This window comes from Amphiprion ocellaris, chromosome 8 (genome assembly GCF_022539595.1).
Source record: "Amphiprion ocellaris isolate individual 3 ecotype Okinawa chromosome 8, ASM2253959v1, whole genome shotgun sequence".
Lineage (NCBI taxonomy): Eukaryota > Metazoa > Chordata > Actinopteri > Pomacentridae > Amphiprion > Amphiprion ocellaris.
The window spans coordinates 22160090-22181199 of NC_072773.1; the positions used below are offsets into that span (position 1 = coordinate 22160090).

General features: G+C 43.2%; 2 protein-coding genes across 4 annotated transcripts; both read right to left on the reverse strand.

Moving 5' to 3' along the window:
• Nucleotides 1–11: 11 nt before the first annotated feature.
• Nucleotides 12–10503, reverse strand: LOC111588328 (semaphorin-3F-like). Of its 2 annotated transcripts, none has more exons than XM_023298651.3 (18): nucleotides 10233–10503; nucleotides 9969–10139; nucleotides 8068–8204; nucleotides 4964–5124; nucleotides 4789–4851; nucleotides 4572–4691; nucleotides 4278–4371; nucleotides 4057–4176; nucleotides 3792–3937; nucleotides 3571–3685; nucleotides 3396–3465; nucleotides 3076–3220; nucleotides 2709–2931; nucleotides 2525–2613; nucleotides 2389–2430; nucleotides 1979–2279; nucleotides 1759–1886; nucleotides 12–1267 (listed from the first exon to the last, which is right to left on the reverse strand). In XM_023298651.3, the coding sequence occupies exons 3-18, from the start codon at nucleotides 8177–8179 to the stop codon at nucleotides 872–874; spliced, it is 2325 nt and encodes a 774-aa protein (XP_023154419.2). In that variant the 5' UTR covers nucleotides 8180–8204; nucleotides 9969–10139; nucleotides 10233–10503; the 3' UTR covers nucleotides 12–871. The 2 variants fall into 2 exon arrangements, with proteins under 2 accessions (XP_023154419.2, XP_023154420.2); XM_023298652.3 differs by having other exon boundaries at nucleotides 1979–2046; nucleotides 2122–2279; nucleotides 9969–10492.
• Nucleotides 10504–14885: 4382 nt separating this feature from the next.
• Nucleotides 14886–20791, reverse strand: tspy (testis specific protein Y-linked). Of its 2 annotated transcripts, XM_023298731.3 has the most exons (8): nucleotides 18845–20791; nucleotides 18665–18742; nucleotides 18464–18575; nucleotides 17965–18119; nucleotides 17400–17476; nucleotides 16945–17120; nucleotides 16630–16677; nucleotides 14886–16415 (listed from the first exon to the last, which is right to left on the reverse strand). In XM_023298731.3, exons 1-8 carry the CDS (start codon nucleotides 19787–19789, stop codon nucleotides 16366–16368), a joined length of 1641 nt encoding a protein of 546 aa, XP_023154499.1. In that variant the 5' UTR covers nucleotides 19790–20791; the 3' UTR covers nucleotides 14886–16365. The 2 variants fall into 2 exon arrangements, with proteins under 2 accessions (XP_023154499.1, XP_023154501.1); XM_023298733.3 differs by lacking the exon at nucleotides 16630–16677 and having other exon boundaries at nucleotides 18845–20414.
• Nucleotides 20792–21110: the final 319 nt, after the last annotated feature.

Genomic DNA, 21110 nt, shown 5'->3' on the forward strand with positions numbered 1-21110 from the left:
CTAAATCTGAGCCAGTTTCATTCCCATTTTTATAACATAAAAAACTTAGGTTCCTGTATCATTTTCTCATACATCTGTGCAAAGATCCCCAAATTCCCTCGAATACCACCACCGACAAAGTGCATAACTGGAAGAACACTGTACGCTATACATATCTTCAACACTCACATACTCTAGATCACTAAAGCACAGGACAGAAAGGGTGTCATTACATGACAACATCCAATGGAATTAGCTTAACAGAATACATTACACCTTACAAACATCATAACACACCGAGGTTGGAAACAGTAAAATGTACAACTTGCAACAAACAACAACAGTACGCATGCAAAATATGCATTTATGCCATCATATTATCTTCATACAATACAAGAGTAATCCATATCATGACCATATATATTATATTCACAATCAATATATTACATTTTCTGTTTCAAGATACTTAAAAGAAACCATACCTGTGTTTGTGCATGTTGGAGCCCGTTAACTATACGTTGCATATACTTTACATCACAGTCTGCCTTTTTCCAGAACAACACCAAGTTTGCGTGAGTTAAGTGATCAATCCCAATGTGCAGTCTTTGTTCTTTCTCACCACACTAACGGTACAGTTGCGTGGCAAATACGGCCGTGTTTGGAAAACCAGAGATGTATATTATTATTTAGAATGTGGTCATCAGTAGTGTAAAATATATTTAATATGTCTTTACTGGACTGACACTTGCAAAACCACCAATATAGTACTTTAATGACAGAATGACAGCAGCATTACCTGCCTGATGAATGGAAGTGACACCCAATGTGTCAAAACGAAAAGTCCACCATGAAGTCCAGACAGGCCAGTGTTGGACAGCGCTGTGCCTGTCCTCTAGCCGAGGCCTTGGTCCTGGCTTTCTGTGTGCCTGCGGCTGGTCCTCTTGCGCTGCTGCTGCTGCTGCTGCTGCTGCTGCTGCTGTTTGGGGCTGAGTTGTTCCCAGTAGGACTGGCAGTACTGGTTAATCAGTCTAATCTCAGGTGGGAAGGGGGTGGAGAGGAGGGACGGCTGAGGGAAAGGCCCCGCCTGGCGAGTTTTTGGCTCTTCGTCATCATCTTGAGCAGTGAGAGCTAAAACGATGTCTCGGTCGAGGATACGCAAAGCCACGCGGGCCACTGTGTGTTTAAAGTTGTTTTCTGTGGCGAGGCAGTGGTAGAGGCCAGCGTCTGACTGGTTCAGAGACTTCAGAAGGATGCCATGGTTGGTCTTCAGAACTCCCACACGGTTGAGCTGCAAAAAAAAAGAATGAAACAGCTTGAAAGTCCAAAAGAAACAGCTAAATATTTACATTTGTGTCTTTATTATAAGTAATAGAAAAATAAATAGTCTGCGGTGAAGCAAAATGCACTTATTTGCTTTCTTGCTGACGGTGGGATGAGAAAACAGAAATTTTTCATGTCTGTCTGGTGAGTAAGAAACCATAGCCAGCTGCTTGTATGTTTACTTTAGATTAAAACGTGCAAACAGCCTAGCTTGGAATAAAAGGTTACGTCAGAAACAAAAGTTTACTGATTAAGATGTAATATGTGGTTTGTATGTAAACACAAACTGTGCTTTACAGGATCATGTGCTGGACTGTATCTTTATATTTATGGGACAGACATGATAGTGCTCTGGATCTTCTCTCACCTGACTTTGAGCTAGAAAGAAAAGAAGAGTGGTTCCCAAAATTGCCCAATGATTCCATTTATATTTTGCAACATTTGATTTCTCTTCCTCACCACTTTCCTCTTTCCCTCCCTCTGAAAGAGCCACTTGACAGTAGCCTGAGGAGACCGAGGCTGACACTCCAGGAAGGTGCTGCTGCCTTCCACCCCAAACTGTACCGTCTCTCTCAGACGCTTCTCCACTGCACATGTAGACAGAAAATTAGTCATGAAAACTGCCTATAACTAAAAATTCGAAGCGTGTGATCAGTAATACATAAAAAAAATGCCTCACCTTTAGCGTTAAAGCCTCTGCACTGCCTCAGTGGATCACCATGTTTAACATCCTGTCTTCTGCTCCTCCTGTGACACAAATCGGAATTAAAGTTGAGACATAATTGACACATTCTTACTTTATTGTCTAGAAGCGTTTCGGACCTCTTGGTCGACGGGGTGAAGGCAGAGCAGCTTTCTCCATCCCAGGCACAGTAGGGGTCCCGGGCCAGACAGCAGTCGGAGCAGGCCCTGCCGTACACACCACAGCGGTGCAGCGACACCTGGGTTAGCCCCGCGTCCGAAGATACGTACAGTTGTTGCTGCAGTGACAAAAGCGAAACAAGTTAAACTCAGTGAGGTTGTGAATAACTGGCTTCACTATATGCAGTGGAATGTGTATTACACAGTCTTTAGGAACAAGGTGCTCACTCTTTTAGATGATATCTTCATTGTTTTGACTGGAGCTCTGGTCTGTAAATTAACAAATAGTGAAAAATGTAAAAAAATCTTCATCTTTTAGAATATTGTATTAAAAGTCTTTTCAGGACCATGTAGTGAAACACACCCGAAAAACCTCCACTTCCTCCAGTGTCAGTTCCTCCATGCTGGTTGGGTCCTTAGGCAAGACTATGACTTTTTGCACAGTGCCTCGGTCTAAAGGTGACATACATTACAATTAACACCTACAGTTTGTTTGTTTGTTTTTTTTTAAATCCTTTAAGCAGGCTTCAGTCCTGCAGCTGCCTCACCTGTCCCCAGGAAGAGAACCTCGTAGCGTCCATCCACAGCATCCACCTGATCCACCACCAGAGCGGTGAAACGGTAGTCCACCCCGGTTCTCACCACCAGAGGGCGGCGATGGATTGGATAAACAGGGTGAAACATCAGGGGATGGGCTCTGATGAAATTCACAGCCTCATCTGAGAAGTTCTTGGAGGATCGGATACCAGGAGTGAAGGTTCCTCCTGGACACTGGATGGGAAAAAGAAGGTGGTGGAATTTCTTTGTGTGTGTATATTTGTTCTAATAATATGTTAACTTTCTTTTTGATGCAGATTTCAACGTCAGTGATTCATTTGAGTGTATGACTTTAGAGACAACATGACTGAAACCTACTGTTCCAGGTCGAGGATAAGGGATCTTGCCAGTGTATTCTGTCCATTGGTAATTATGTCCGTGTTTGTGAGCAAATGGTCCATTGAAAACATTGCGGATATCAGCCATTGAGTACACACATACTGCTGAGCCTTTGAAGACAGAGCTGGAGCACAAACAGACAATTAAGGTGAGAGTTAGAGGCAGAAGACAGCGTGCACCCAACCCATGAAATTAAAGTGTGAATTAACCACAAAAATGTGTTAAAAAAAAAAAAAAAACCCAAAAAACAAAACAGAGTTAATGAGGCTGAGTGAACCACACCTCCAAGAATTACTTACCCTGCAGTAGTGAAGAGAGCGTACACCATGGGGTTTCTTTCATCCTGCGTTGGCTGAATAAAGACGTCCCCTGCAAGAGGAACGATATGCAAATCAATAACACAAAGCAAGTCCAACCACTTGCAATTACAATGCAATCAGTTCAAACGCAGTGCTTATTTTATTATGGCTTTACGTAGTTCATCAAATCGTGTCTCCACTCCATCTTCTCCTATCACCGAACAGATAAGACGAGCCTTCAGGAACGTGGTCCAGCGGTTCACCAGGGACTTCTGCCCTCCTTCATCATTCTAGACAGGAGAGAAATTAGGTCATGATTCAATATGTGCAACGCGTTTCTTATCACAAGGTATGGCGCATATATTTTCACATTGTGTACAGTGTGGTTGGGCTCACCAGACACACTCTTCCCACCCGGGCTAAAACGGTGGGGCTCGCCCCGCCGCTCGAGTCTAGACTCTTCTCACGGAAAAAGAAGTAAAGTTTGTCGTCGTTCTTTTCTGCACTGTCAGGGATCTGCTGGATCTGAATAAACACAGGTTCTAGAGGATAAAAACACATGAGCAGAGAGAGGATTGACACAAGTGGTTGTCAAATAAAATGAGAGGAACCATAACCTGTAATCTTCAACATTTACCTCCTCACACCCTCACTTACTCACCGTTGAGCCACCTGGAGTCATACTGCTCTGTCCTGATTGCTGTTCTCCCTCCCATGGTCCTAAACACAGCAGCATCTGTGCTCATGAAGTCTATATGAACCCCTGCATACAGGTTATTATCTGCAGAAGTGGGACAGTAAGAGAACAAAGCGGTGAAATGTTTATAGTTTAAGGAATTTGAGAAGATTTTTTTTCCTGTCTGTAAATCAAACATGTCTTACTGATCAGAACCGCAGCGTTCTCCTGTTTGGGATCGTAGGAACATTTTCCCTTCCCTGAATCCACATACCCAGGGACCAGCCGAAACAGGTAGTCCTGCAGAGGCGGATTAGACAGGGAGTATGTGTAAAAATAGGCTGCTAACATGTCACAAGGGAACATGGGAAAATCATAAACAAATCAGTGTCCTAGTTTGTAGTCCTGAAATATTTATCAGGACAAAGCTTTCCAGGTCTACTGCTGGGGGACTTCAGCTGTAAGATCCCACTTGGGGGTACTGTAATTGTCTGGTTCACCTCTGCCCTCCAACCTCGGTTGATGAATGTGCAGATGGGTTGGTACGCCCCCGTTCCACAGGTGTAGAGGTGGGTGCGGTTCCACGGCTCTATCAGCCGCACAAAGTTGGCACATTCACCCTGGACAAAAGGAGAGTAAGACAAATGGAATTCAAACAACGCTGCGCCGTCTTGAAAGCAATTTGTGAAAGAGCAGGATGTAAACACATGATCCCACCTGTCTTCCCTTTCCTGTCATCTGACATTCTCCCTTTCTCTTAGCAGATGCTGGCCAATGGATCTGTTTTTGAAAACACCCAAAAATTGTGAATTATTAGGGACTTAGAGGCTTAATACCACACAGCAAATAGCAGACTGGATTTACGAAGCAAGCTGCTGGAATGTGTACGCACTATAAGTGGCTCCTTGTTGACATTGTGCATGTCCAGAGCCACCAGGTACTCCCGGCTGCCCAAGTACAGACGGCCCTGATCCTGGTCCATCAGGAGGATACGGTAGTCGCTGGTGTTGAAGGAGAAGCTGAAGGGTCGTGCTGCTCTTGTGTCCATGAGTTCTGTACAAAAAGTGTTGTCGTTTTGTTGAAAAATACAAAAGAAAACCAACAGCGAAGCTAGCAAACCTCTCACATCTTTTCACATGATTCCCTTTATGACTTTAACACGTTTCATTACCGACTTGGATGAACTTGTGGTCCTTTAAACAACACCTCTCAGTGGAAAATGTGTGTCACTGATTAAATATAACTCAACTTAGAGCATTTTAAGAAACATATTCGCTTTTAAGATCTCAATATTTTATGTGTCCCGGCTGCCTGATTGAGTTTAAGGCGCTGCATGCCCTTTGGAGTTAGACGAAAAAGCAGGTCCCTTAGGAAACATGGTCAGTGGAACTCGCAGCTAATTCTCAAGATCAGGTTTGTGTTCAGCGGAGCATAACCTGTTAAGACATGCTGCGGTGGAAAATGTTTCTCGTTTTTTTTTTTTTTTGTTCTCCTGAAAGCTTTGATTGAACAATTTTCATCGCTGCGAGACAAATGGACTCTGAGCAGCACTCTGCCTGTGAACACTCGTTTCCATTATTCCATCCAGCAATTTAATGCATGAGTTTAAACACAGAAGGAGCCACACACACACACACACACACAGACATGCACACACACACACACACACACATCTGTGGCATGTGCAGAATATTGACCGCCATATGTGCACACTGGGACATGGCGGAGACATGTCAAAGACAGCAGGCTTATATAATGACAAATGTTCGCAGAGACCCTTAGAAGCAGGCTTACAGGGGTTCAAGAGGAAGCAGAATCTTTATTTACATCAAAGTGCCTGCCATCTTCCGTTGGAGGCCAGTGTTAACAGGATGCAGTCAAGGTGCCACTAAAATAAGCTATGCAATCGGATCTCCGGACAACACGGGATGGAGTCACAGAGGTGGGACAAGGTCCGGTTCTGTTCCCGGGAGGTAAACACAGGATAACAAGGCTCTGGCCGAGCTCCACTGGGCCATAGTGGATTCACTGGACAGGCTAAATGTAGAAACACCACACCCCTATACATGTCTCCATTCTCCAAAAATAGCAAACAATGTACTGCCATCATCTGGTAAACATTCAGCAAACACTTATCCCCTGACAACATTCTGACACTGATAGGGAAACACTGGGAAGGACATACAATTGAAGTATGAAGCTACAGCTGGGCCACTATGAGCTCTCATGTTACAACTTGACAACATATTGTCACTAAGGCACTAATGACTACTGCCATTTAGTCCCAGACTTATCTCTAGTATGAACAAACTGGTGACAGCACGGCAGGAGCATGAGATTCTAAAACGTGGCTTCGGTTACGCTGCGCATTTTGCTCTCTAGCAACGCTGACTAATTCTCTCAAATGAGTGTCAGTCGATCCCTTTGAAGTGTCTATAACTGACACAACTTCCAGCAGCAGAGGAAACAATACAAGGCCTCTATCCTCTGAAGGCCTCCTGTACCCCAGAGTGTCACTTAGGCCGACTCATTCGCTCAGAAGAGTCACATGTTCTCCAGCCGCCCCAAAACCTCCTCCACAGGCGCCTCAGGGAACAAAGAGACTCGCTGTCACAAACAATGAACAATAAATCCTTGGAGTGGCAGAAAACAGTTGGAGAGTAAATCCAACTTTTCGCCGTTTTGTTTGGTATTAAGGGGAAGGGTGAGTGAGGTTGGTGAATGTGGGTGCTTTATCGGTGAGACCTCACCAACGATCTAAAATTCAACACGTCTCGGCTGCGCTGAACAAGCTCCTGTGTATGAATAAGTTATGAAGAGCTCTGTGCAGATGTGAATTCCTTCATCTGAGAGGGACATGATCGAGCTCAAGACCAAACTTGTGTAATTGGTCAGACTACTACTTTGTTCACCATGCTGCAAAAACACATTGGTACTTATAAGCTGTTTACTGAAAGGGGATTAGTGTTAAAGGTCATGTAGAAATGCACTGCAATTACTCTCTCAAGCCTCAGATGTAAGTGTGTCTCTGTACACCAGCACAGCTATCAACAGCATGTAGACAGCTGTTTTCAGTCTCATCAAATCGTCTGAATTCAAAACAGCTCTGCATCTGAATTCCAACTGCCACTTGTTATCAACCACAGATCTCGTCGTCTAGCTCACCTCTAATCTGTCTCAGATGACTTTTGTTCGGATTGCACCAAATCGTTCTCATGGAATCGCTGCACTTTAACAAGATAAGCCACCAAATGCGTTAACGCTGCCTGGACCTGACATGCAAACCAGAACGCTGTGACTCAGCTCCACATGAAAGCACGCAAGAATGTTATAAATCTGATTCCCGCCTCTAATTCTCACTTGCGTGTAGTTCAGGTGTGACGTGTTCGTGAGCATCCACACATTGAGGTGACAACATGACAGGGATGCAGAAATAACTATAATCATCCAGCATTGTTTTCATCAAAGGTGTCTTCCACATATTTGTAACATGACTCTCTACCGTTACACTCAATGAGGACTGGAGTTGACTACATGGGAAAACCCCAAATGCCCACAAAAAAGGCCTTAAAATCACTATCCGCCTCTTCTTGAATTTACACCCAGTGGCCGTTCTAAAATATCATTTTGCTTTTGCGATCAAATTTCAGGTGCTTCCTTTTTTGTGGCGTCATGTCAGACATCAAAACCAAAGAAGAACTGACAGATCAGGACATAGTGTGTGTGGGCTTTAGGGTGTGGACATAAACTCTGCCAAAGGGCACCGCAAGTAACCAGCCACACGTAATATCCACCTTTTGTTTTCAGTGTTGCACTGTTTGACATGTGGCAGGAAGCAATGTTCTTTACATATGCATAAAAAGGAAACATAACCGCCGTGTGGGTGTGAGTTTGTGTGCATGAGAGTGATTCAGTGGGAGAAACCAAACAAGCAAAATAAACCATTATGAAAATCCTTACTGCCAGAGGAGTTTTAGTTAATCTGTGTGAACTCACCTTTGAAGGAGAGGCGAACCCGCGGAGCAGACTGCTGCAGGCCCGAGCCTCTGTAAACACATAAGGCCAACAGGAGGAGTTGGGCTCCAGATGCTGTCATGGTAACAGCCATGCAGGTAGCCCACAGAGATCTAAATCTAGAAGAAAGAGGAATGAACTATTATTATAGAGTGCCCCATGAGAAATATGAGACAGAAAAAGAAGGAAGGACAGGCAAGACACACTCTCTCTCTCTTTCTCTGATCTCTCTGATCAGAAGTTTGGCCTGCAGCCTTCCAAGGCAAGGCGTATAGTTTGGCAGGAGAGAACAACGTCCAAATCTTCACACCTGCTCTGGAAAATATGACAGGCCTATTATTTATTTAAAGTGTAAATGTAGTGAGGTATGTGTCAGGACTGTATAAAGGCACTTGCAGTCATTTGGAAAAAGTCTGAAGAAAAGCAGATTAATGTCTTGTGGTGTGTACGTTCTATTAAACACGTTACATTTTCTTGTGCATATATTTCGCTGGTGTTTTTCACTGAAGACTGTATAATAAAAGATGATGAAGATGCCCATCAATGATTCCCTCCGGCTCTCCCTCAGTCTTTCAACAAAGCCCGTCCACGTACCTCCAGAAGTTGAAGAGTGAAATACATGACAGTTCAAAGAAACAGGTAGTCCTCGCTGAAACAATTTCTGACAGTTTAGGGGTGTTGAAACGTTGCCTAACTGTTAGACCTTAACTCAAGCATTCATTATGCATCTGCACTTTGCTGGAGAGGATCCCATATAAATTATGAATACTAAAAGCTGAGTCCATAACATCCATTAAATTGTCTCCCTGAAGGTGTGCTTTGCTCGGGGTATAAGCTATCCCGTGGGCTTTTTCTTTTTCTCATGACATCCATGTAGCCGAGGCCTCCGGTGCACATGGTACAAGCCTGGAAATGAGGGGAGCTTTTAGGGAAGAGTTGTTCATGGTGAAAAAGGGGTGTGATCGCACAAAAAATGCTGATTGTTTTTGCTTTTCTCCAATAACTCATGATTTTTGCGCGTGACACATAATGCAACCCATATGCTCCCATAAAAAATAAATCTGAACATTGTGATGAAATGACTGGCATGGTGACCATTTAGAAATTTGAAACAGAAGCTACTGGGAACACCTAACAGCCTTCCTGGCATCATCCTTATCTGCTCATCAGGGGGGTTCTGATTTCTGTTCCCTCTGTCAAACACTGTATATTAACTGCTAATAATACACCCGCAGACGTGTGTTCAAAATGAGGCAAAATGACAGCTAGAAGAGAGCCTGTGTGACTTCAGAAATAAAAGGCTGTCAACAAATATGCCATTAATCATCTGGTCACTATTGAACATATGGTAACAGACACATATTTGAATGCATGTATAAATGTCAATGAGCTGGTGAATTTCTATCTGTGCGTAATTTGTGTCACATTCTTTACATTTAACCTGCTCTCATCCAAAAAAAATTTTTTAAAGTCAAATTTGAGTATTGAAAATCTTAAAATACTTCAAATTCACCAAACAGGCATTATTAAACTACTAAATCTTTGTATCGTGCCTTAGGGGCTTTCAGTAGTATTAAGTGATGGCCTGATTTCGAGGTATTTCCACGGTGGTTCTGTTGGTTTTCTGCGCAGGGTGGGAACGGGAGGACAGATTAAAGTTCTGCTGTAATAATATATGGTTCCCCTTTAAGAAATAATTATAGGATTTTCTATAACCGAGTTCTTTTTTCAGCAGAGGAGTGTGCACTTACCTGTGAACTCAACATCCAGAAATAGGAACCGTACAAATGCGTGCGCTTCAGCCATCTACCAACGCAGAGCTACGCTACAGAGTAACCAAACGTGGGTTAAAAGTTAAACCAGAGGCAAGTTAAATGTCCTACCTTTGATTTCTGGCTCTGTCGGTCGCCGCTGTGCCTCTCAGATCCACTCAAACTTGCGGGATGTTACCGCTGCATTCCCTGCGTTTTGCGCTTCGGGAACTGGGCTGGAAATTTTTCCCTTTCAGCGCGACTGTGCGCAGACAGAAAGCAATCCGATAGGTTTGAAAATCCCTTCCAGAGAAGAAAAAAAAACCTAATCAGTCGCTATTCACCGACGGTATTCTTCCAGGCAAAAAAAAAAGAGAGAGAAAATCACACACATACAGCTGATCCCTGAACGCTTGTTCCACTTTTATCCAAAAGAAAAAGTTTACGCCTGGATGGCAGCACCCATCACCGTGATGTGGTCGAGATGTTGGTCCATGGATCCGTCAAAGGGGGAGTTTTTGGGGGGTGACTGAGTGAGAATCAAGTGACCAGGTGCAGGTGTTGGGAGAGCGTCTGCCCTGCTGTCCTCTCCCTTCTGTTCTGCCCCCACCCAGCCTTCCCTCTCCTGTTGGCCCACAGCAGCATTGGACCAAACCTCTTGGTACACCATATGGGTATGATTAACCCTGTCACTGCTGGTGAGCTCAACACTGCTCCACTCTACTGTAAACTGTTACTAATCTATGTCAGTCCCACACTTTTCCTCTGGCAAAGCTTTGTTAGACTGAATAATTTAGTCAAACTGTTGGACTCTTTTTATAAAAGAGGCACCAGGGGGGCTGGAGACTATTCTTGTGCATGATGCAGGGACTTAAATTTACTATTAAACACCGAGAGGCTACCGGGACAATGTCACCATTACTCTTCAGCTCTACATGAGAGCCAGGTCAGCCGAAAAAGATTCCAGGGATTCCTTCCTGGCTGGCTCCAGCGCTCATGACAACAGTGACAAAGCAAGCAGAAGGTGGGGGGGCTGGATGTAAAGGCCATCCATCCTTTTAACAGAGCCTTGAGAATGAAATTAAAACCGCTTTTACAGCTTCTCTCATCATTACTGGCTTTGTGGATGAGCTTTGACGCAGTATGGTGCACTGAAGACACAAAAGCAGAGGGTGAGTGCATTCTGAGGAGCAGTCCTGGAAGACAGTAAAATAAAATAAACACATGAGCCAGTGTGATGTGTTAGTGTGCAAAAGGTCACAGAGGAGGGCAGTTCCTAGCAAACCTCAGACAGGTTTACTTTACACGTTTTTGAAATCGTCTTTATTGCACGTACTCAGGTTTGATTCATCTTGTCTCAGAGCATGCAAGCAGTGACTTTATCTGAAGTTGGGTATCGGCCAGATGTGATGTAGGCGGCGGTGTGTCAGAATGTGTCCAGGAGGGAGTCTTTGTTTCCCGCCCCACAGGAGGCATCGCTGTGTTTCCAGCTGAGGAAATGAGTCATGAGTGTGTTCCAAGTTCAGGTTTCCGTCTCCTCTCAGCTTTGTCCATGGACACCGGCACACTGACCAGCTCCCACCACTTCACGAGCCCCCCTTTAACGTCATCTGTATCTTTCCCTCCATCATCCGGTGGTCTTATCTGACCGGCATACACGCACCACTGCCTCAACTTGCTGAAAAGATAGCAGCAGCTCTTCACTCACCATAGAAGCAGGTATTTTCGCTTTGTGTACGTGAGTAGGCAATAGTAGCTCAGGAGTGCTGCTACCTCCAATGTGATGGATGGACTTTGTACCATGGAGACAGTGTGGATTAGAAAACAACAGTGGCTGTTTTTCTGGTCCACAAAAAGCTCTGTCAAGAGGACCCTCTTGCCTAATGGATAGGTAATGTGAAATGTGAGGTAGACATTTATCCCTGTAGGCCAACCAAAAGCTCCGGATGAATCCTGGGCCCTCAGACACATCAATCATGACTATTTCTAGGGGCAGAGTATTGTCCCCTCGAGGGAAAACAACCCATTATTTGGCCCTGGGATGGTCTTTCCTGAAGTATATTGATGAAGTGAATGGTGTTGGAACATGCCCGTAACTTTGAGACATCCAGGCCATCAGCAGTAGGTTAGACTGCAGCAGCCCTGAGTGGAAATTACAGGGTAAAGAAAATAAAGGTACAATACACACTGGGGTCATTGCACTATATTCAACCACAACACTTCTGACACAGCTTTACAAGCCTTCTAATTATTATCTTACAGGTCGGAAAAAAATGTAAACATCAAAATGCAAGATAAGGGAACAGGTGCTGTGTGACATCCATGAACGTCACACGCCAATGATTATCAAAGGAGAGCAACTTTGGAAAACATCTTTGACATGAAGGCCGCATACGTGGCGCGCATTCCAGTTGCAGCCTGCTCACCTCGTACTGAATTGGAAGTGAGGTGACTGCAGGCTTTCACTGAGAACACTGTACAGGCAGGCATATTGTAGCTGCAGCTTCCCCGAGATGGAGCAGGCGTCCAACATGCCACGTGTCCACCGGGCCAGCCAGCCACCATCTGCCTTGAAGACAAGACTGGCACTCTCCCTTGCTATAAAATGCAGCTGGGAGAATCAACAGCTGTTGAAGAGGAGCTCTTTCCAAATAACAAGGGGTGTGTGTTTGAGAGGGAGGGAGGGTAACTGTACATGAAAAGAGGATCGTGAGGATGTGAGGCGGATGAGTGAAAGTACAGTCCTTGCGTCTTAAAAGGTAAATCTGTCAGCACTCTTGCAAAAGGCTTCAGTAATAGCTGGTTAATGGTTAAGTGTCCCCGTGAAATAACAGTCCAAAATGTTATTTGTTTTCTGCAAAGCTCCATCTTAACCTCTATGACAGACATTGTTTGTGCACAGAGAATCCGTGAAAGAAATCTGCCATGCTGAAAAAACAAGTGAGAATGAGAGTGCATGTGGCTTTCACTTTGGCAGACAAATTTGTGTTCCCACATACATGTGTAAAGTGTGTGCAGACACAGATGCACACACATGCACTCTCTGCTCTCCTACTTGAATTAAAACGAAATTGATTTCTCTTATCTCTGTCCACACCCTTGCTCTCTGCTCTCTTTTCACACATCCTTGAGACACCAGACTCCAGGTGAATTTCAATGTCAAAGACATGAAGGTAACGCAGGCGCTGCAATCTGTTCATTCTGTCAAGTACTTGTGTGTGTGTGTGTGTGTGTAGGTGTGCGCGTGCACTCACGTGCGTGTGTCTACAGTATGTGCAGTGTGATTGGTGGGGGTTAGGCCTATTCATCTGTCTGGTGTGATCATGGCTCTCGGTAACTGGGCCTAGGCGTGAGTATGCACTCTGTGATCTCCCAGATAAGAGTCATCCATCTGCTGTGTGTATCTGTCAGGGCCCAGGCAGCTCCGCTTATCACTGCACTCATCCATTTCCTTCAATCATACTCACTCTATTCTCTTCTCTCATCCTTCACTGTTTTCCCTTTTGCACAGTTCAAATGCTGTGCTTCATCTTGATTACCTGAAAAGCAGACGATCACGCATACACACATGATGGTGTGAAAAACCTGCAAGTCTGCGTGTGATGTGCAGCTCTGCATGCATTTGTGGAGGTGCAAGGAGGAATGCACGCTTTAGCAAGCAAAACTACACTCATACACGCACACACACACACACACAAGTATGCACACACACACAAACACACACACACACACACACACACACAAGTATGCGCACACACACACACACACACACACACACACACACACACACACACACACACACACACACACACACACACACACACACACACATGGGTAGTTGGTATTCAAGGGCCCTACCTCAACCTCCCAGATTATTCTCCATAGATGAGCCTCAGAGAGCAGCACAAAACCCTTTTCTTGTTCACTATACAGCAGTAAATATCCTTCCCGACATCAATAACACAGATAAAGAATTAACTCCTGTGTGTTATCTTTTCATTTTTCAGTCTACTCCGAGACTCCAAAGAATCTCTGAAAACGTGAGAACAAGAAACCACATGACAAGATGATTTGTGTACAATAGCAACGTGAGCTCAACCCAGGGGAGTGTAGTTTACACTAGAGAAGCCATTTAGGATTTTGCTTCCCCATACATAACAAAGGCTTCACAGACAACACTCAGACCTCAAAGCATCCCAACCATGGTTTTTCTGTCCCAGCAATCTGTATTTAGTTTGTCACAATCAATATTGTAGGAACCAACCCTATTATTAATTCATAGTCATAAAAACATGTTGTGCTCTGAGGTGGGCTGCATAAAGCTGCTTCAAAGAGAAGACAAACACTGCGTTTCACATGGGATCACTTTATGGGGTATAATGCGTTTCATCATCAGTATTAATAGTATATGCCCATCCTAGACGGCATACCCTGGCTGCTACTGGGCCTGCAACAGGACAGGTTTTTGCTCGTGGAATATTTATAGCTGTGCATTAAAAGTGGAATCAAGGGTTTAAGTGTACCATTGCAGCAGCGCTGCTGTTCCTTTGTCTGGGCCTGTCCAAAAATGTCTTGCCCCAGGCTATTTGCAGTGCTACATTCAAAATGTCAGCGATATCACAAACTGCCGTCATATCAAAGGACAAATACATTAAAGAACAGCTGTAGCTCAGCGGGTTTTGTTTGAATTTTCCCTTCAAGAATGTGTTGCAGTCAAACTTAGTGGAAATGGCTTTAATAAGTTACACTTGTATGCTTTATTGAGTCCTTTCTTGGTGCTTCAGATAGTTGAGCACCAATATTTATATTTTTCATTTATCACATCTGAAACCGAAATACTTTTATGAAAATACTTATATGACATACTGTATTTACTCATAACTAAAACTTACAGCTAGTCGAAAAAGGCCAATAAGCTGAACTGCACTGCCATCTTGTGGCTAATTTAATGCATAAATTCCACATCGATGCGCTCACCACCTACAAAATATAGCCATGTATTATTATAACTGAACGCTACTGTATATGTGAAGCAGAAAGACACAAAGCTGAAACAACTGTCTATTTTATTAAGTCTGAGCCAAAAGGTGGACATGTATCTTTAAGCAAACAAAATCAACCAAAAGCAACATACAGGTAGGTATCTTTAACTACAGTGTTCTATAAAACACAGCACACAAAATATAACTTTTTAATCATGTTTATGAAAAAACTCCAGATTATTAGATAAATTCATCCATGGATTAAACATGTATTGTCTTATCCAAAAGACAATGCTGAAGTTGTATTTACAGGTTCATTGCTAAGAAAAGTAAGCAAATACAAATACTAGTTTTGTTACAGTGCACCCCATGATGTTGCTATGAATTTAACAACATTTACTAACACTGTGCACAGCAAATTAGTTCTTCTACACAGCCTTGTAGGTAATGTAATCAACCTGTCTTACATTTCGTGCTCACAGGCATGCCGTAATGTGGACGTGTAGAAAAACAAAGCAATAATTACCATAGCTTTAAGAACACAATTCTTGAACACGTTACATGAAATTAAACCTTAATGTCTTAGAAAGCAAATTAAGTTGAAATCTAAGGAAACAAAAATACAAACCTCTACTCAGTGTAGGAGCGTATTACGAAAACGTAGGAATCCACGGAAACATTGGTCAAACTACGCCATGATTTTAAACATCAGAGATGGTTTACAGATTGTTAACAGGAGTGGAGGTTGGTGTGTAACAAGACAGAACATGTAGAATAGGGATAAACACAGGTAGCCTATTAAACAATAATTGCTTCTATTTACTACAGTAGAGTACACATTTCTTTATACACAACCAACAACAACCAGAGTGTGTAAATGTCTGAAAATCAGGTTCTTTCAACACAACTACCATCATGATCATCCCTGAGAACAAATTTTGGTTCAGTACTCAGTGCATCTGAAGTGTACTGTCATTATGTCAAATTTAGTTTGTGACGTATTTGCAATGTCACAAGTCAATTCCAAAAACAGCCAAAGCTTTCTCGCCTTGAAATGACCAACAAGTAACGCCTCTGAAGGTTTCAGTGTTCATTAAAGAATTTGCAATGCAAAATTTTATGCCACTATGTAGCGGCAATCAAAATCTCACCTACATTTGAGTAGGCTGTTTCGCAATGTTCCTCATTAAATAGAAGAACACTATTTGTATGAAGTGACGGGCATAATATGCCCAAGAACCTGTTTAGAAAACAAACATTTTTGCAAAGTATATCAGAATGCACAGTACTGACTGTATAAAATAGAGGGGGAAACATGTTGCCTTGGCTTTATTTTGATAGTTAACCCTGATTTAAAATGCTTTTGTGTATTTTAGGTATAGAAAAAAAATCAAAAACTGATATTCTGTGCATAAAAAGGACTAACATCAGGAAGAAGGTTTCAATGTTTGTTCCGTTAGTCTTCGACAACCAAGGATCCTCATCATCTTCTCTGGTCCCCATGGTGACTCGCCTTCTTCAACTCATACCTCCTCTTCATCTTCGTCTTAGGCCTCCTCATCCTCCTCCTCCTCCTCCTGGTCGCTGTCATCAGAGCCTGCAGGACAAAAATGAGGCAGCTATAATTTCAAAGGATGGTTGTAATTATTGCAAACATTCTATATAAAGAAGAAAAACTCCATAATAAACACATCATAATGAAGAAAGTAGAAAAGGAAGATGAACTGCCACCCAATAGGTTCCCAATCCTCTCATTGATTATTTATAATAATGGTGAATTTGTAACACTGCTGTTAAGAGTGATGTCTTACCGTCAATCACAATTTCTCCACCATCATCCTCCTCCTCTGGACTCTCATCTGAGGAGGAGATATTTCTTGTCTATTCAGTTTAGCCCGTATTACTCAGACATAAATATTTCAGCTACAACACAACCCAGTGAACTCTGTGCTAATAAAACCTCAGCCTCTCATTCACAGATTTCATACATGAGAATCATTTTACTACTGTCTCTATTAGGAAGCCATCTCCCTCTCCATGTTCAAAATAAGCTAAAAGGTAAAATGAGTTTCAGATGTGGCTTTCGGGGTCTGAACTGTCTTTGTCAGTTTTGCTTTTGCACTGACCTGCACTCGGCCCCCTGTCCTCCTCTTCCTCCTCTTCTTCTTCCTCCTCCTCTTCCTCCCTACTGTGGCCTTGTTCAGCTTCACCAGTCTCCTCTCCGGGCTCGTCATCAGAGTCAGAGATCACCACACAGTCATCTCCATTCCCGTTATCAGCTGCTCTGGCCCCGGTGCCGCTACTGGAGGGAAAAAAAAAAAAAAAAAACAACACACACACACACACACATATATATGATCTTGTTAACAGTGAACACACTCATTGTTTCGGTATGCATCCCACCTGGTTTTGGTGGCAGGAAAAGAAAAAAAATCAGGAAACTGTTAAAGTTTACACATGGACTATAATTTCAAGGCTATTTCTAGAATTTACAGCTTAATAAGTGGTTTATCCACCGAGTGCACATTACTGTATAGTTGCCAGCAATTTCAATAAACACATGAGAATTTGTTTGTTTTACCTGCCATTCTCCCTCGGTTCCCAGAGAGGAGTGAGGTAATATCTCAGAGGGTCTCTGTACAGGTCGTCCTTAAGTATCTAAATAACAGCACAATCGTCGGTATATGTGGAAGCACATGTCTTAAGTGTTTCAATACACCGTACACCTTCCTGCTTACCAGAGACAAAAGTTTGACTACAATATTGCACATGCAGACATTGTAAGTTTTGAGATTGTATTGTTTGAAAAATTACTTATTGCATCTCAAAGAAAACAACATTAGTTTGTACATATCTATCAATAAATCTTGCACAACATTGTAAATCGGCTGCATTTCATTCAAAACATTTAGGCTTTTCTTTTCTGGCAGACAGCTGAAACATCGTGATGGCAATTCATGACAATTTAGTGCGATCGAATGTCAAAGAGATAACAAAACACCACTGAAAAACAGATGCAGGTTGGAAGGTCTGAATAAATTTTTACCACACTTTTAAAGACAGCAGATCCCATATCAAACTTGTTGATTTCTCTCTTCTGTTGTCATCAAAAACATGTATTAGCACAATGTTGCAGTCATCTGTACCTGAGCTACATCATCTTGCCCTGGGTTGCTGTGGTCACTGAACCAGCTGAAAAACGTCTCATAAACCCCACGCGATGACTTCCTGGGTTCACTGTGGGCTGTCAGGTTGTGTCCACGATGCCACAGGATAGGGTTGGAGAATGACATGGGGGATCCTGAAGACATGAGCGGAGAGGAACAGATTTTTATGCAGATTTCAGTTTGCCTTAAAATACAATCAAAACCTCATCTTTAGATATGCTGTACTATATTAGCTTAGTCTGAGAGATAACAAAAGTAAGTGGTTTTTCTGAACATTAACCTCATGAACTGTATCTAAATGAAACACAGCATAAGCCAACATTGTAATTGTGGTATAGACTTAGAATTGTCTTCTATATAGATATTATGTTTACAGTGTCGAGATGCAAATTCTGACTCTTACCATCATATATATAGAAGTTCATTCAATATTCAGGACGACTATGTCTTGAGTTCACGACCACATGTTTATTTTTACCTGTCATCCCGAGGTGCAGCTCCTTCATAATGATGTTATTCTGGAAGTAAGGGTTCCGTCTGAAGTGGAAGCGAATCCTGTAGCCCAGTTTGTTATTCTTGAAAGACTCAATCTGAGAACGACACGAGGAAAAGCATGAATTTCACTGCTGGGTACATCCAACTGCCAGACATGTAAGAACATAACACCAACACAGCCTACCTCAAGATCGGTCATGTAACTAAGAGCGTCTTCATCAGTCTCATCAATGTGAGCTGAGAGATGAGGATGGTTCAACAGCTGGCACACTGAAGCTAAGAAAAATACTCAACACATGTTCATTTTAAATATACAAACACAGAGCAGGAGTGGAAGGTGAGACACTTTTCATTTTAAGGATACAGCTGTCACCCAAAAGCCAGGAATAGTTTTTGTGATGGAGCTTCTCTGATCCAGATGTGGGCGCCGCTGACGACTAATCTTCAGCTCCAGCCGCTGGTGAAGTCGGGCACTTTTCTTCTCAAGAGCCTCCAGTCTCATTTGTACTTGTGCCAGGAGAGCCACTGATTGCCTCATCTCCGGGGCCATCTTAACTGACACAATGGCACACTCCCCATCATCATTGTCCTCATTGTCTGATGGAAAAGAGGAGCTCGGCGTGGATGAAGATCCAGATACGGATTCATCACCTTCGTCTGCTTCAGGCATTTCATCTGCATCTTCTCTGTCAGTACTGTGCACAGATGTGGAGCTATCTGCAGCTGCTGCCTGTGTTTTAGAGCCTAATCTTGACGACTGGTGGCCCCCACGTTGTTTGAGCTTACTCCCCTGTTTCACCTGTTTAGCTTTCTCGGATGAGCAAGGAGTCTCTTGACTGTCTTCTCCGTCTCCTCCTGTGAGACTGGCAAGTGCTTCAGCAGCTGCTATGGCTGCTGAGTCGGATTGGTCCATGGGAGTTTTGGGACGCCGCTCCTTTCCTGCTGTCTTTTCTGCTTTTTCTTTTGCATCTGTAGATCCCTGTGCATCTGAGGACTGTGGTTTGTCAGTGCTGCTGGCATCGTGGCCGTCAGCAATGGAGCTGTTGACAGGTTGTGCACCGGTGCCATCCGTGTTGTCCGTTTGCACAACAGCTGGCTCGTCTTTTGACTGGCCCTCGCTTCCAGCTGCTTCTTTACTCTCAGCCTCGCCGTTTTTGCAACTTTCTGAATGAGCACCCGTTTCATTTGACTCGTCACTTACTTTTGCAGACTTGCAGGGAATCGTGCTGCCCTCATCGTGCTCGGGTGATGGACACCGTTTCCTTGATGCAGAGTCAGCGGACTGTTTGCAGTCCGTCAGTTCACTCATGCTAGCTGGCTAGCTAAATAGCGAACAAGCTAAGTGGCCCGCAAGCTCGCACAAATTAAACTTAAATGCAATCGACTACACCACTGAACTATCTGCTTAGATAACAGTTATGGTTTTGATGCTTGGCTCGTAGTGCAACCTACATTCTCAATGAAGCTAGAACAGGAAGCAGTTCTCGTATTTCTCCGCGGCCTTGCGGAACGTTAAAAATTAGCAAACTGTGGCTAACGGTAGTTAGCCTGCGTTACCCAATTCTTGTGTCCTCGCGGGGACGGCCGCACCACATTTTCACCAATAAAATCCCGACAAGGAAGACTCGGCACAAATATTGGAATCCTTCCGAGGTATATCGCCATAAACTACAACGCGCCTTCTTTATATTAGTTTATATTTGGATTATCCGTTAGCTTACTATCTGTACAACGACGTGAGAGAAAAACAATCCTCTGATTGGCTGCGGCACGCCGCGCTAAAATGTCTCCACCAATCAGCTGCAAGGGTGTGTTTACACGGTAATCTGAGGCAGTGGGTTCACTGCGCAGCGAATGCAGAGCTGTGTCGTGAGAGCATCATCACGCTAATAATTGCACAATATATTTTCACACGAAAGCATCAGAACAAACTATAAATGGCACTATTTCTAACATGCGAACAATTTGAAAGTGTGATATTAAAATGTGGAAATTTGTGATTATAATGACGCAAGAGCACAAATGCAAAACCAGATGTGAATACACATTTGGCTTTGTGTGCCTAACAATTTATTAGAGGCAGTGGGCGTGAACAGTGGCTTTAACACGGCGTCAGATGTAGGTGGGGTTTCAGACCTATTCCCAGAAAAGATTTGGGACCACATATCACTATAAATAGCTTCTCAATCAACCTTGTGTAGCCTTTCTCCACTCAGTTGCTGCAGGTTAGGCAGCAAAGATCATCTGGACCAGATCAGGCCTAGAGTCAGATATCAGGGAATACCCCCTTGACAATAAAGAAATAACATAATCCTTGTATCATCTATGTTAGGATAAATTTCTCTCTGGATTGCTGGTCCTTTCAAAGAAGGCTTATTTAGAGATACAGTTTGAATGGCATTAAATTACAAAAGCAGCACTACACAAAGACAGTAGTGGGAGGTCAAATCAAACTGCACAATCTGTGATAAATTTAGACATGCAGCATTTGCATGTATAATGAAACATGCAGTGTTGAAATGATCATTTTCACCTGATGATATAGGCCTATGCAGAGGTTTCAATAGGTTATAACCCCATTTCATCTATATTTTGAGTTAAAAAATAATGATACAGAAAATAGAAAACAA

What these genes read in the sequence shown, in the direction of transcription:
- LOC111588328 (XM_023298651.3), bottom strand. Translation starts at nt 8,179, where the DNA reads ATGGCTGTTACCATGACAGCATCTGGAGCCCAACTCCTCCTGTTGGCC. An exon ending in GAACGCTGCGGTTCTGATCA is followed by an intron (nt 4,177 to 4,277) that starts GTAAGACATGTT and finishes CCACTTCTGCAG; the next exon opens with ATAATAACCTGTATGCAGGG. An exon ending in TGAAGATATCATCTAAAAGA is followed by an intron (nt 2,280 to 2,388) that starts GTGAGCACCTTG and finishes TTGTCACTGCAG; the next exon opens with CAACAACTGTACGTATCTTC.
- tspy (XM_023298731.3), bottom strand. Translation starts at nt 19,789, where the DNA reads ATGAGTGAACTGACGGACTGCAAACAGTCCGCTGACTCTGCATCAAGG. An exon ending in CTGGCTTTTGGGTGACAGCT is followed by an intron (nt 18,743 to 18,844) that starts GTATCCTTAAAA and finishes TCAGTGTGCCAG; the next exon opens with CTGTTGAACCATCCTCATCT. An exon ending in GTTACATGACCGATCTTGAG is followed by an intron (nt 18,576 to 18,664) that starts GTAGGCTGTGTT and finishes TGTCGTTCTCAG; the next exon opens with ATTGAGTCTTTCAAGAATAA.